Genomic DNA, 13,301 nt, shown 5'->3' on the forward strand with positions numbered 1-13,301 from the left:
TCATTGTTGACCAATCGTTGAAAAAATTGGAGTCCAACCCAATATTTAGCTCCTGGTTTTTTGCATTTATATACTGAACAACAGTTTATTTCATAGTCCTGAGTTGGAAATTAAACTTTGCCATTAATTAAATTGTGTCATAAATCCTTAACTTAAAAAAAACTTCTGTCTCTCACACTTTTTCCCTAATACACTCTTAGCTCAGTGTACCTAGTAACCCAGTGGAACCAGTAGGTCACAAGTTCACAGCATATTCTAGAAAGAGCATCCTACTTACAAATCAAATACAGCCAAAACAGGACTTTTTGCTAAGGCATCCAACACACTACCTAATTTTATTTACTTTCATGCTGATAGCATCCAATGAAATATATTTTTGTTTTCTTTTAAACACATCCATTTAAACTGCTTTTCATTTGTAAAACTGCCTCATTCAGCTACAGCCTTCCCCTGACTGCTATTGCTCCTTCACTTCAAAATGCTTAGAGTATGGCTTGTCATCCATTTCTATGTCTATGGGGCTAAAGAGGCTGCAAAAAAAGAGGTATTGACTGGGACTTGGGTTTGCCAAATGTGGAGATGACTTGGTTTGACCAGAGATGGTTAAAGTTTCATCAGTTGCTGACTTTCGCTATATCCAATGTGGATTGCCGCGCTCCTTACCTTATGATTGCGCACTGTGGTCGCAATGACCTCAGCATCAGCACATTGACTAGGGTAGGGCTGGAGATCCTAATGAAAGATACCTTTGCAGACCTGATGTCACTTTTCACTCACACTTTCTTGGTGTACCCTAATACATGCCAAAGACAGACATGGAAGTGGTCAAATAAATTCAATCCAGAGATTGACAAAGCCAGGAAACATGTTGATAAAACTGTTTTTGCTTGCCTCCGAGACCTTAATATGGGCTCTAGCTATAATGACAATCTGTGTTTTGATTTGCATGGAATATGTAGAAGTGATGGAGTTCACATTATAGACGAGGGGAACAGGGTTTTTCTAAGCAACCCAAAACTTTGCATACAGTATTATCTGTTGCTGTCTAAAACATACTCTCAACATAAAGGCTCTTATCAGAGCCACCCAAGAGGCCAAACGTTTTATCATTTTCTTGTCAAATAATATTTTAATCTTTGAAATCCACGACGAAGTCACGATGATCACAATCACGTCTTGAAATCACAGAACAAAAGCAGACAGTCAAAGCCCACCACCACTTTAAAAAATGTTAACTTAAAAAATGTATTCTAATTATTAAAATACACACATTACTAACCACATCATTGCTTTAAAAACATATTTGTAACATATTTTTGTACTATGTTTTTAACAAAATTGTTTAAACCCTACTTCACACTTTTGGGATTACACAGAGAGTCACGATGACTCCGGTAACAGCGATGATTGTGCCTTTTTTAGGGGGTGCAACGCACATACATGCACACAGTATTTTAGACACTACGGGTATATTACTGCACTCTTTAAAGTCATATTTTTGTAGAGAGTTTGAATAAAAACAGCCATATAAACCGATTTTCCATTTGCACTGTGATGTCGGGTGTGACAACGATATTGGTAGCAGGAAATGACAAAAGAAATGCAGGCATTCGAAAGCCACCACCACATTCAAAACTTATAATTGTAAAACGGATTATAACCAACAGATTAAACACATTACTATCTAAATGACTGTAGAATAGCATGTACAACTCCCTTAATATCTCTTTAACACAGTGCATAACCTTTCAGTGTAATCTATGACTGCATGCCTCACTGTATCAGTTAGTCTCTCATTCACTGTATAAATATGTGAGGGGATCTGTGAGTTGATGCATTAGTCTATCAATACTTCTGTAACAAAATGTGTTACTGCCTCAGTGCATCTTTGACTGGGTGCATCGGTGTGTCAAAGGGCTTAAAGTTCTCAACAACTACTGTATGGATTTGCACCAAATTGCAAAAAGTACAGTCTGATTAACAACAGATACCTTTCTGCAAAACTTAGTGTCTTTCCCTCCAGTGGTTCCCGCTGTAGGTTTGATAATAACACCTTCCTATGGGAATTAACATTACAAATGCACCCTTTTTTCATACCCCTATTTCTCAGTCCCCACTGCACCGATCACCCCCAAGCTTTTTCATGACACACAGAACCTACTTTAACACTTGTTTTGAGAAAATTTCACGAAGATAGGTCAAACAATGTCAAAAAATGCTTTTCCTATGGAAACTAGGTCCTAACTATAACTACCTACTGGTGATCACCATGTACATTAAATATAATTATATATGTATATAATTCACTAAAAAAACAAAGGTTATAGGGACGTTGCCTCCTGCACAAGACGCAGAAATGGCTCCAGAGTCCCCTGACAGATCACAATCCCCTCTGCTGCTGTCATCCCCAGAAATGCCAGTATCACAGCATGAGACAACACCTGCATCACAACCAATCAGGAGGCATGTTGTGGCCCCACTCATAGAAATGGAGTCATCAGCAGGTGACATGGAGGAGTTAGTAACACCCACCTTGCCTGTGGATGGTAGCTCTGCCACACAGCAGACCAGTGCAGAGGTGGCCCATACTGGAGCAAGACGCCGCAGATTCCAAGAAAGCAGTGCATCTGCACGTGTGGAGGGTCCAAGTGTGTTCCGTGGCTTGGAGGGGATCATGGTAAGAATTCAGAGGATGCAGGGAAAAGCCATCATGTCTTGCCAACGCCAAATGAGGTCCCTGAAGAACAACATGGGAGACATAGGAAAGGGCATCAGGGAACTAGTAGAGGTAAACAAAAACATGGCTGCAGGGATTCACGAAATGACCCAAACAGTGCAGCTGCTATGCACCAAACTGGATAACGAAGTAGCATCAAGGCGCAAGGAAAGGCAGTGTGTGCAACAACAAAGAAATAAACCGCCTGGCCACAGCCACATCCCTGCTATGCAGGAGAAGCATTAACATGCAGGAGGCTGTAACCCAAAACAGCAATCAATCAATCAATCAGGAGTTTGTTAAAGCACAACTACTCACCCGTAAGGGTCTCAAGGCGCTAGGGGTGGGGTGGTGCAGGTTCCATTCCATTAAGGAGGGGGTCTGTCGAAGAGCCAGGTTTTGAGGTTTCTTGCGAAGATGGGGAGCGATGTTGTCTGTCTGAGGTGGAGCGGAAGAGCGTTCCTTGCTTTGGCCGCGAGGAAGGAGAAGGAGCGGCCTCCTGATCTGGTCTTTCTGGTGCGGGGGACCTCAGCGTAGGAGATCTGGGCTGATCATAGGGTCCTTTGGGGTGCGTGGAATTTGAGCCGACTGTTCAGGTATGCTGGTCCGGTGTCGTGGAGGGCCTTGTGTGCGTGGGTGAGCATCTTCAGGGCCGGCCTTAGGCATGTGCAAGCTGTGCACCTGCACAGGGCCACCAAACTCCAGGGGCCACCACGCCAGTGCTTAATTTAAATATATTTTAAATTGGATGCAGCTGCCTTACACCGCCTTTTTACAAGTCACTCATCACTGCCAGAAAATGAAATTGCCTGGGTCCCTGCCTCGGTCGTAGGTCATCGTCACACCGCATTTTACAATCGTTCATGAGCTACCAATGAACTATTGTAAAATATATTAATAGCCCACCCCGTCCCTCCCTGGCGAATCTTCAAGTGTGTGCCCAGATTCAGGCCAATAAGGATTGTTTTTGGCCGTGGCCCGCCCACCATACTGCGCAACTGCAGGGAGCTAATCATCAGCCGAAGAGAGAAGCAGGCAGCGTGTTGCGCAGCAGGCCTCCATCGCAGATCAATTAAGGCTGTCCCAGTAAGTAATTACTTTCACTTTTTAACATTATTCTAATAATCATAGGGCGCCCAGTGTTTATGCAATGTGCCGCAAGGATATTAAAAGTATTGTTGAAAAAGCTTAAATAATTATATGGGAAAAAATTTCTGCATTTGTGCACCCTTGATGGGCCCAGCATGTGCGTGGTATTGAAGCCACATGCGGCGGTGGCTGCAGTTTGAGACGCTGCTGTGCAGTGACGGTATAAGGATGGGCTTCCACTCAGTGAGGCCATGTGGGCCGGCCCTTGACACCCCAGGGCCTCCCCACAGACACGCAAGCCAGAGGGAGCAGCCTCAGCTGTCGGAGCAGAGGGCAGAGCCTGCCATGCACGCCGGGGACTGGCAGAGAATGTATACAAGGAGAAGCCAATAGGATAAGAGGGGGAAAGAAGGGGAAATGTGCAGGAGAGGCTGCAGAAAGAGACATATACAATGAAAGGGGGTTCAGAAAGAGAGTATGTCGAAAAGAGACAATGCTGAGAACGGAAAGAGAAGTGTGGAGCGGGGGCAATATAAAGAAGAGCGGGGTGTGCCATTGTAGAGGGTGAGTAGAAGAGCGAACCATGAGTAGGGGTTGACACTATATACGGGTCATGTGTAGGGGAGGTGGTGGCAAAGGCGGCATTCGTATGGAGATGGGTTGTAGATAAGGAAATGGGAAGGGGTTTGGGAAGGTGGAGCAGTGTAGGGTGTGGGGAAATGTGTAGGGTGTAGAAAAGTAAAAGAAAGTGTATATAAACTAAGATGTGCAGAGAGTTGTAGAGGAGTAGAGCCAAAGACGTGGGTTACTGAAGAAGAAATGTGCTGGGGACAGAAGGTGACATGAGAGGAAGATGGTGCATAGGCAGACATGTTTAGAGGAGTAGGTGTACTGGAGTAAATGTCTAGGGGTGTGCTGCGTGGGAAATGTACAAAGGACAGTGCACGTAATGGTGTATGTGCATTGTCTAGGGGTGTGGTATAGCGTGAGACATCTATATGCGAAAGGTAGGGGCTCTAGAAAAAACAAAATAAAGGGGGAGGGGTTTGTGAAGCTATTGGGGTACGGGAATGATATGGAGGGAGGCTGCAATGCAGGGAAACGGAGAGCACATGGGTATGAAAGGATGAGGTGCAGCAGAGGGCCGTCCTGTGTAAAATGGAAGGTATAGAGATGATATGGAGGTTGCAGTGTATGGAAAGGTACGGCACTGGGGCATAGGAAGGCAAAAAGGAGTACAAGTTGTAGGAAGAATAAGGCAGAGACAGCTGCTGTTTTAGGAAGGTACAGTGGTATAGGAAGGATAAAGTGCAGTGCAGGGGTGTACTATATACACTGGAAGTTATAGAGGTACAAGAACGGTATGGAAGCTGCAGTGCGCGTAAAGGTAGGGCATAGAAGGGTAGGAGCAGCCGCGGGTACTCATCTAGTGCCTTTTCTGGACGTTTTATTAAAACACCTTCCTGAGCTCCAGGGGGTTCCGCCCTGCCCGGACCCCCTCTTCTGGGGCCTCCTACCTACGCTCCCTGCCCAGGGCCACCATGAGCCTAGAGCCGCCCCTGGCATCTTAAAGGTGATTCTCGCCTCGACGGGGAGCCAGTGGAGTGTGCGCAGGTGCTGGGAGATGTGGCAGTGTTGTGGCAGGTTGAGGACCAGTCTTGCGGCGGCGTTCTGGATGTTCTGTAGCTTGCGGATGAGGTTTTTGTTTATTCCGGCGTAGAGTGCATTGCCGTAGTCGAGTCTGCTAGTGACCAGGGCGTGAGTGACTGTCTTTCGGTGTTCGAGGGGGATCCATTTGAAGGTCTTACGAAGGAGGCGGAGGGTGTGGAAGCAGGAAGATGAGACAGAGTTGATCTGGTGGTCCCTTTTGAGCTCGGAGTCCAGGATGATTTCCAGGTTGCGTGCGTGGTCTGTGGGGGTTGGCGGGTTTCCGAGGGCGGTGGGCCACCAGGTGTCGCTCCAGGCGTCGGGGTTTGGGCCCATGATGAGTACTTCTGTTTTGTTGGTGTTTAGTTGTAGGCAGCTGTTTTTCATCCATTTGGCGACGGCTTCCATACCTTCTCGAAAGTTGCGTCTGGCGGTGTTGGGCTCGTTGGATAGGGAGAGGATGAGCTGGGTGTTGTCTGCATATGACACGATGTTGAGTCCGTAGGTTCTGACGATGGGGGCAAGTGGAGCCATGTAGACGTTGAAGAGCGTCGGGCTGAGGGAGGAGCCCTGGGGGACTCCGCAGGTGGTAGGTGTGGGGTCTGAGAGGAAAGGGGGGAGTCTGACCCTTTGCGTCCTGCCGGAGAGGAAGGAGCAGATCCAGACGAGGGCCTTGTCCTGGATTCCTGCGTCGTAGAGTCTGCGTATTAGGGTGCGGTGGGAGACTGTGTCGAATGCCGCTGATAGGTCTAGGAGGATGAGGGCTACTGTTTCTCCTTTGTCCAGTAGGGTGCGGATGTCGTCTGTTGCAACGAGGAGGGCGGTTTCCGTACTGTGTTTTTTTCTGAAGCCGGATTGGGAGGAGTCGAGGATGTTGTGTTCTTCAATGAAAGTGGCAAGTTGGCTGTTGATGGCTATCTCGAAGACTTTTGCTGGGAAAGGGAGCAGGGAGATGGGTCTGTAGTTTTTGCGGTCGGTGGGGTCTGCTGAGGGTTTCTTCAGGAGGGGGTTGACCTTGGCGTGTTTCCAGTCGTCGGGGAACGAGGCGGTCGCCAGGGAGCGGTTGATGGTGTGGCAGAGCATGGGTGCGATGGTGTCAGCGGCTCTGTTGAAGATGTAGTTGGGGCAGGGGTCCGTGGGCGCCCCTGAGTGGATTGACTTCATTGTCTTCAGAGTGTCTTTGGTGGTGAGGGCTGTCCAGTCATCAATCACTGGTTTCCGGGTGTCGGGGGTGGTTGGTGAGGGTTCAGTGTGTTGGTTGTCTTCGTCGAAGTTGTCGCAGATGCTCTTGATTTTGTGGTGGAAAAAGGTGCTGAGTTTGTCGCAGAGGTCTTGTGAGGGAGGGATGTCGGTAGACTCGCTGGTGGGTTGGGCGAACTCCTTGATGATGCTGAAGAGTTCCTTGCTGTTGTGTGCGTGGGTGGAGATTCTGTCTTCAATCGCTTTTTTCCTCGTTTCTCTGATGAGTTGATGGTGAGCGTTGGTGGCGGCTCTGAAGTTGTTGTGGGCTTCTGTGGATTTGGTGTTTCTCCAGGCCTTTTCGAGGCGGCGGCATGTGCGCCTGGACTCTCGAAGTTTGGTGGTAAACCATCTGGCTTTCTTGGCACGGGTATTGTTGTTTTTCTTGAGGGGGGCTATGGTGTTGGTGCTGTCCGAGAACCTTCTATGCAGGGTTGGGGCTGCGGTGTTGGGGTCGTCGTTTTCCGCGATGGTTGGGGTGGAGTTGTTGAGTGAGGAGATGAGCTGGTCATCAGTGATATTGGTCAGGTTTCTTTGTGGAAGCAGGTGCTGGTGTCTGTGGATGGTGGGTGTTCTGAAGGTGAAGTGGACGCAACGATGGTCGGTCCATGGGAATTCGGTGGTGTGGCTGAAGGTGATGGAGTTTCCTGTAGTGAAGAGGGGGTCGAGGGTGTGTCCTGCTGAGTGCGTGGGCTCGGTCACGATCTGGCAGAGTCCAATGTTGTGGAGGTTGTCCAGGAGGCATGTGGTGTTGGGGTCCAGTTGATTGTCGAGGTGGAAGTTGAGGTCTCACAGCAGGGTGTAGTTGGTGGATGCAATGGCCTGCGGGGAGATAATGTCCGTGATGGAGTTGGCGAAGGGTCCGTGGGGTCCAGGGGGTCGGTAGATGAGGGTTCCTCGGAGGGCGGCAGTGGGGCTGGCCAGTATCTTGAAGTGAAGGTGTTCCATCAGTTCTGTGGACTCGTCAGGGAGTGTGCTCAGGCGGAGGCTGGATTTGTGGACGATGGCGATTCCTCCTCCTGGGTGGGTGGGGTGTTCCTTCCTGTAGATCTTGTATCCTTGGGGGCTGGCGATGGCGATGTCCGGTCCTGAGGTGGTGTTGGTCCAGGTTTCGGTGAAGAATGCTACGTCCGGGGTGGTGCTGTCGAGGAGGTTCCAGATTTCTGTGGCCTGTTTGTGGAGGGATCGGGCGTTGAGGAGGATGCATTGCAGGGTCTTCGGTTCGGTTGTGTTCTTGTGGGCGGGTTGTGCTGGATCCGTGTTATTGGAGGTGCTGCAGGTGTGCCGGCAGCGGTGACAGCTGAAGGGTCCATGGGTGTCGGCTGGTGATGCTAGCTTGCAGTTGTTGTTGCAGCCTGGGTTGAGTGCGTGGAGTGCTGCTGGGTCGTAGCGTTGGCGGGGCGGAGGTCCAGGGTTCCTGGTGCTGGCCGCGGACGGGCGCATACGTGCTTGCCTTTGACGCGCCTTTGGTGCACCAGCGGCGCGCCATTAAGTAGGGGTTGGGGAGGGCTGGACAGCTGGGAGGCGGGAGCGGGGAGAGGAGCTGGATTGGGCCGGTCGCGCTGGGGGGGAGGGGCCGCGGGGGCAGAAAGGGTAGAAAAACGAGTGAAGGAGCAGAGTGAGAGAAAGGAGACAGAGGTCCGCTGGACCACCAGGGATGAGGCGCAGGGAAACCTGCGGGTGGAGGAGGGCCTCGATCACTAACACTCAAGAGTGCAGGGGCAGGGGCGCCTCACTTAATGGTGGAGCTGCGAGGGTGGGAGAGCAATTTCACTGACAATGAGTCAGTGGTCTTGCTCCTGAGGTCAATAGGGGCATGGGCAGGATGACAAGTGCTCTTGAGGCGTTGTTAAATGCCCAAACTGCACATACTGCTGCCCTCGATGTGCCAGAGAGTGAAGAGAGCACAAGCAGGAGCAGCATGGTAAGCACCCTTGTCCCAGAGACCAGGAGGAGCAGCAGGCGCCACACTGAGTCTACAGGCCAAACAGAAAGTGTGCACAGTGAGCACCATACAACTGGCACTGGGAAGCGAGGATGCAAATGACTATTTACAGTTCATGTTGAAGTTACCCAGGACTCACTTAATCCAAGTTAAATAATTTGTGTTGCACATTTGTGCATGAGGAACCCACTTAATCACACAATTAAACTACGTTGGTTGCATACACCACCTGTCTGTGTGTTTTTACTTACTTAAAAAAGTTTTGTGTAATCTCATCCCGTCTGAGTCTGCCATCAGTTGGTGTTGCTACTCCAGATGTGTGTGGTTCAGGCACTGCTTGCTCATCATCATGGTCCTCATAGTCAGAGATATCCACTTCGGTGCCCTTCTGAACCGCAAGGTTGTGCAACATTGCACAGGCTGCAATCATCTTGCAGCAGGTGATTGGTGTATACTGGCGGGCCCCTCCAATCTTATGCAGGCAGCGAAACCTGCTCTTCCACAGACCAAAGGTGCAGTCCACAATGTTTTGGGTAGATTTGTGTGCTCTGTTGTATCTCCTCTGGCTGGGTGTTTAAGGGTTGAGGTAGGGTGTGAGGATGAAGGACCGGAGGGCATATGCACTGTCCCCTATCAGTAACAAGAAAAAAACTTTACTCACATGCACACATACACATCCATCTGCAATATGTATCAAGGGAGTTTCACACAGTGTCTTACCTAGCAAGTATCCTTCCCCAAATTCCCCCGCTGTCAGGCGTGCGTAGATCCCACTGTTTTGGAAGATGTAAGACCTGTGGGTACTCCCGGGAAATTTGGCTACTAGGTCCATGATAATGTATTTGGCATCACAGATCACCTGTACATTTATGGTGTGGGTGGACTTCCTGTTCCTATAAATGTACTCAGTGGCAGCAGGTGGACAAATAGGTAAGTGGGTACCATCAATACAGCCAATGATGTTGGGGAAATGCGCCATCTGATAAAAGTCAGTCTTTGTCTTTGATCAGCGCGGGGACACGCCGGGAAGGCATAACCAGGCGCTCTACAAACTACTTTATTATTATTATTATTATTATTATTATTATTATTATTATTATTATTATTTGTCCTGAGCAGTTCTGCATGCGTTGCAGGGAAGCTGATGTAGTGATGTATCCTGTGCAACATAGCATTTCTTGAAGAAACGTGGCAGGCAGCTCTGGGACACCCCACCTACTGCAGCAACCACACTCTGGTAACTCCCAGATGCAAGCAGGTGTAGGCTACACAGCACCTGCACATGGGGTGGGATGGCATGCGCCCTTGGGGTTGGGTGGTCCAACAGTGGGTGGAGGTCCCTGATAAGGTCCAGGATGGTTTGGGGGTCTAACCTGTACCGTTGTAGGATTTCTGGCTCAGTTTGCTGGAATAGGGTGATCCTCTGCCTGTACACCTGCTCCTCTCTTCTCCAGACCCTGTCTCCTTCTGCCTGTAGCCGTAGCCGCCTCGCAATCACATAGAATGCCGCCATTCTGGTGAAACTGTTGCATTTTGGGCCCTTTTTTATAGCCTGCACCTGCTTACCACCTGATTTCAATCCATGGTAAATACAGACTCTTAAATACCGAATTTCAAGCAAATTCGGTATTTAAGAGGTTACCTACATCTCAAAAGTCATTTTTACCAATTCTTAATTTCCGAATCTGTAAATTTACCGATTCGGTAAGTTTACCGATTCGAAAACGTTACCGATTCGGTAAGTTTACCGATTTGGAAACTTTACAGATTCGGTAAATTTACAGAATCAGTAAATTTACGGATTCGGATGTTTTTGTGTCCCCTACATCTCACAAGCCAAATACAGGTCGGTAAAGGCCGAAAATCGGTATTTTCGGCCTTTACCGACCGGTATTTGGTTACCTACATCTGGCCCCTAATGCATTTCCAGATTTACAATATTTTGTAAAACTTTAAATGCATCAGAATTCTAAATGACTTGCGGCGCCTTGCTGCTTCATTTTCTTGTAGATGAGGCCCAAATACCTTACATCAATGTACACCACAAGTTCACATTACTTGGGTTATGCTAGAGGTGGATTGGTTGCAGCAAAAAAATGGTTATGCTACCATATCATGGTCACACGTATTACACTTAATTTAATGGGTGCCTTTCTAAGACCCACATTTCAAATGTGGCAGATGGGAGAAAATGTCACAAATGCTGTGGATATCCCATCCAGCATAATATTAGTGCCATGGATTATGAAGCAGTATGTCAAATGGGACATCCACCACATTTGTGACAGAGTAACCAGTCTCAAAATAGGGCCCAATATCTTAACCCCTTCCACGCTCATGACGAGCCTCCTCGCACGCTGATGACGAGCCCAGCTCGTCATGAATAATGGGGTTCATGAATATCCAGCACAGGAGAAAAATCCCCATAGTGTTCAAGGTGTTAATAGCCCACATCCTCACATTACATATTATTGCAATATCCCTTACAGGTAAATTTATTGCAGATTCATCATTGAGGTAGCCACCACAGATATACTCTTCCACTACATGAGATCCTGTCTAATGTCTCCATTATCCTCTGATCACATTACATTAGATGTGGTGGACTGGTCTCACCCCATTTTTGAGAGCAACACTACCTAATAACTCACATTACTTTAGATGTGACTGGTGGGCTCCTCAGTTAGGAATTGGATCTTGAATAATTCAGGGTGTTCCTGCTAAGGAAAAATTGGGGAGGCCATGAATCTGGTAACACAATGGTGGAAAATATACAAATAATTGCTTCCTAGAGTGATATTCCAAAGAAATGAGTGTAAGGCTTGACACTTCAATTCATAGCCTGAAAGGGCATTTTCGTAAGAGACAATAGTCGGAGCAACCCTTCAGAGCTTCTCTTTACTTTACTGAGTTGAAGCCTTGTACTCTCAGGATGATGTTACTGTACAATCAGACATTAAGGACTAATATACAGACATTTGTGTAGATTAGTACAGGCACAATAATGCTGTAGTGCTGTAGTGTTGATGAGCTCAGAGATACAGTTACAGTACTTTGCTGATTGTGTCATCTTTCTTCCAGTTTCCACCTTCGTGCTCAATGGAGCCGAATAATCAGACAACGGAGTTCATTCTCCTGGGGTTCACCGGCCAGCAACAGAAGTCTATAGGCATCTTCTTGCTCTTTCTCATCATCTACGTTGTTACGCTGATGGGGAATATTTTCATTATCACGATCACTCGATGTGAACCCGAACTGGATACTCCTATGTATTTCTTTATTTCCAGCCTATCCTTTGTTGATATCTGTTTCTCTACGGTCACTGTCCCCAGGCTCTTAGCAGACCTCATGATGGAGGTGAGGTCCATTTCATTCACAGCATGCTTCTCACAGATGTTCTTCTTCTCAGTCCTGGGTATCACAGATGACCTCCTTCTTGCTGTGATGGCTTACGACCGCTGGGTGGCCATCTGCAAGCCCCTTCACTACACTGAGGTGATGAACCCCCGGCTATGCAAGGCTTTGGTGGCTGGATCATTGCTTGCTGGCTCCTTGCACTCCCTGCTGTACACCATCACCATCTCAAGATTGTCCTTCTGTGCTGACAACCACATCCACCACTTCTTCTGTGACGTGACAGCACTGCTCAAGCTTTCCTGCAGCGACACCACCACCAATGAACTTATTATATTCATAGAGGGCACCCTTATCATTATGGGCCCTTTTCTGTTCATACTTGTGTCCTACATAATCATTATCTCCTCAATTCTGAAGATTCATTCAGGGAAAGGGAGGTGGAAGGCATTCTCTACTTGTTCATCTCACCTGACTGTAGTTTCCTTATTTTATGGCACAGCCATAAGTGTCTATTTCCGACCTACATTGAGCAGCTCATTACAATCTGATGGGATTTTAAGTGCTGTGTACTCTGTAATAACCCCCATGTTAAACCCATTTATCTACAGCTTTAGGAATAAGGAAGTCAAGGAGGCACTGAAGAAAACAATACAGAGAATAATTTCCTCCAGAAATAAATGAATATTTTTTGTTTATGATTGGAGTGGACATGCCAGTCAGTGGCCCTCAAAAGACATGTGACCCTATTTGACATTAGGTCTCAAAGCTAAAAAGATCTGCATTGTTCTAAGATCACTCTCCTAAGAAGGATCAATGCTTTTCTTCGACAATCAGTCTCCACTCAATGAAGCAAGTAACTATCTGCTCACACATTGACACGATTCAGTTGTCTATCCTATATTCTACTGCCATCCACTAAAATTTGCCTTCAGAGCAGCTGTTGTCAAACCAAGTGCCAAAGGAAACACAACCATGTTTTCCCCAAACTCAGGGTTTTTCTATTGCACCAACACACATCAAATTGAAGGTATCTTACATGTTCTGCTTGGCAAACAAACTTAACAACACTAATGAAAAACTTCCTGTCTTAGACCATACCCACTCCAGTAGCAGCATCAACCAGATAATTCGGGGATCCTCAAAGAAAGGATATTGCAAGAACACATTCTGTCTCTTTCTTTTCCCACCTCTTATGGTAAAATCTCCTCCTCATTTGAAACCGGGCCCTTCACTCCTAATTCTCTGAACATAACTCAAAACCTCACGTTTTGCCACTCATCTCCCTGGCTAGTTGGTTATTTCAAAAAG

General features: G+C 47.5%; 1 protein-coding gene across 1 annotated transcript; it reads left to right on the plus strand.

Moving 5' to 3' along the window:
• The first annotated feature begins 11,735 nt into the window (after nucleotides 1-11,735).
• LOC147684510 (olfactory receptor 1F1-like) lies at nucleotides 11,736-12,674 on the plus strand. The gene has a single exon (XM_086939672.1). The coding sequence runs from the start codon at nucleotides 11,736-11,738 to the stop codon at nucleotides 12,672-12,674; it is 939 nt and encodes a 312-aa protein (XP_086795798.1).
• Nucleotides 12,675-13,301: the final 627 nt, after the last annotated feature.

The sequence above is a fragment of the Lissotriton vulgaris genome, chromosome 10 (genome assembly GCF_964263255.1).
Source record: "Lissotriton vulgaris chromosome 10, aLisVul1.2, whole genome shotgun sequence".
NCBI lineage: Eukaryota > Metazoa > Chordata > Amphibia > Caudata > Salamandridae > Lissotriton > Lissotriton vulgaris.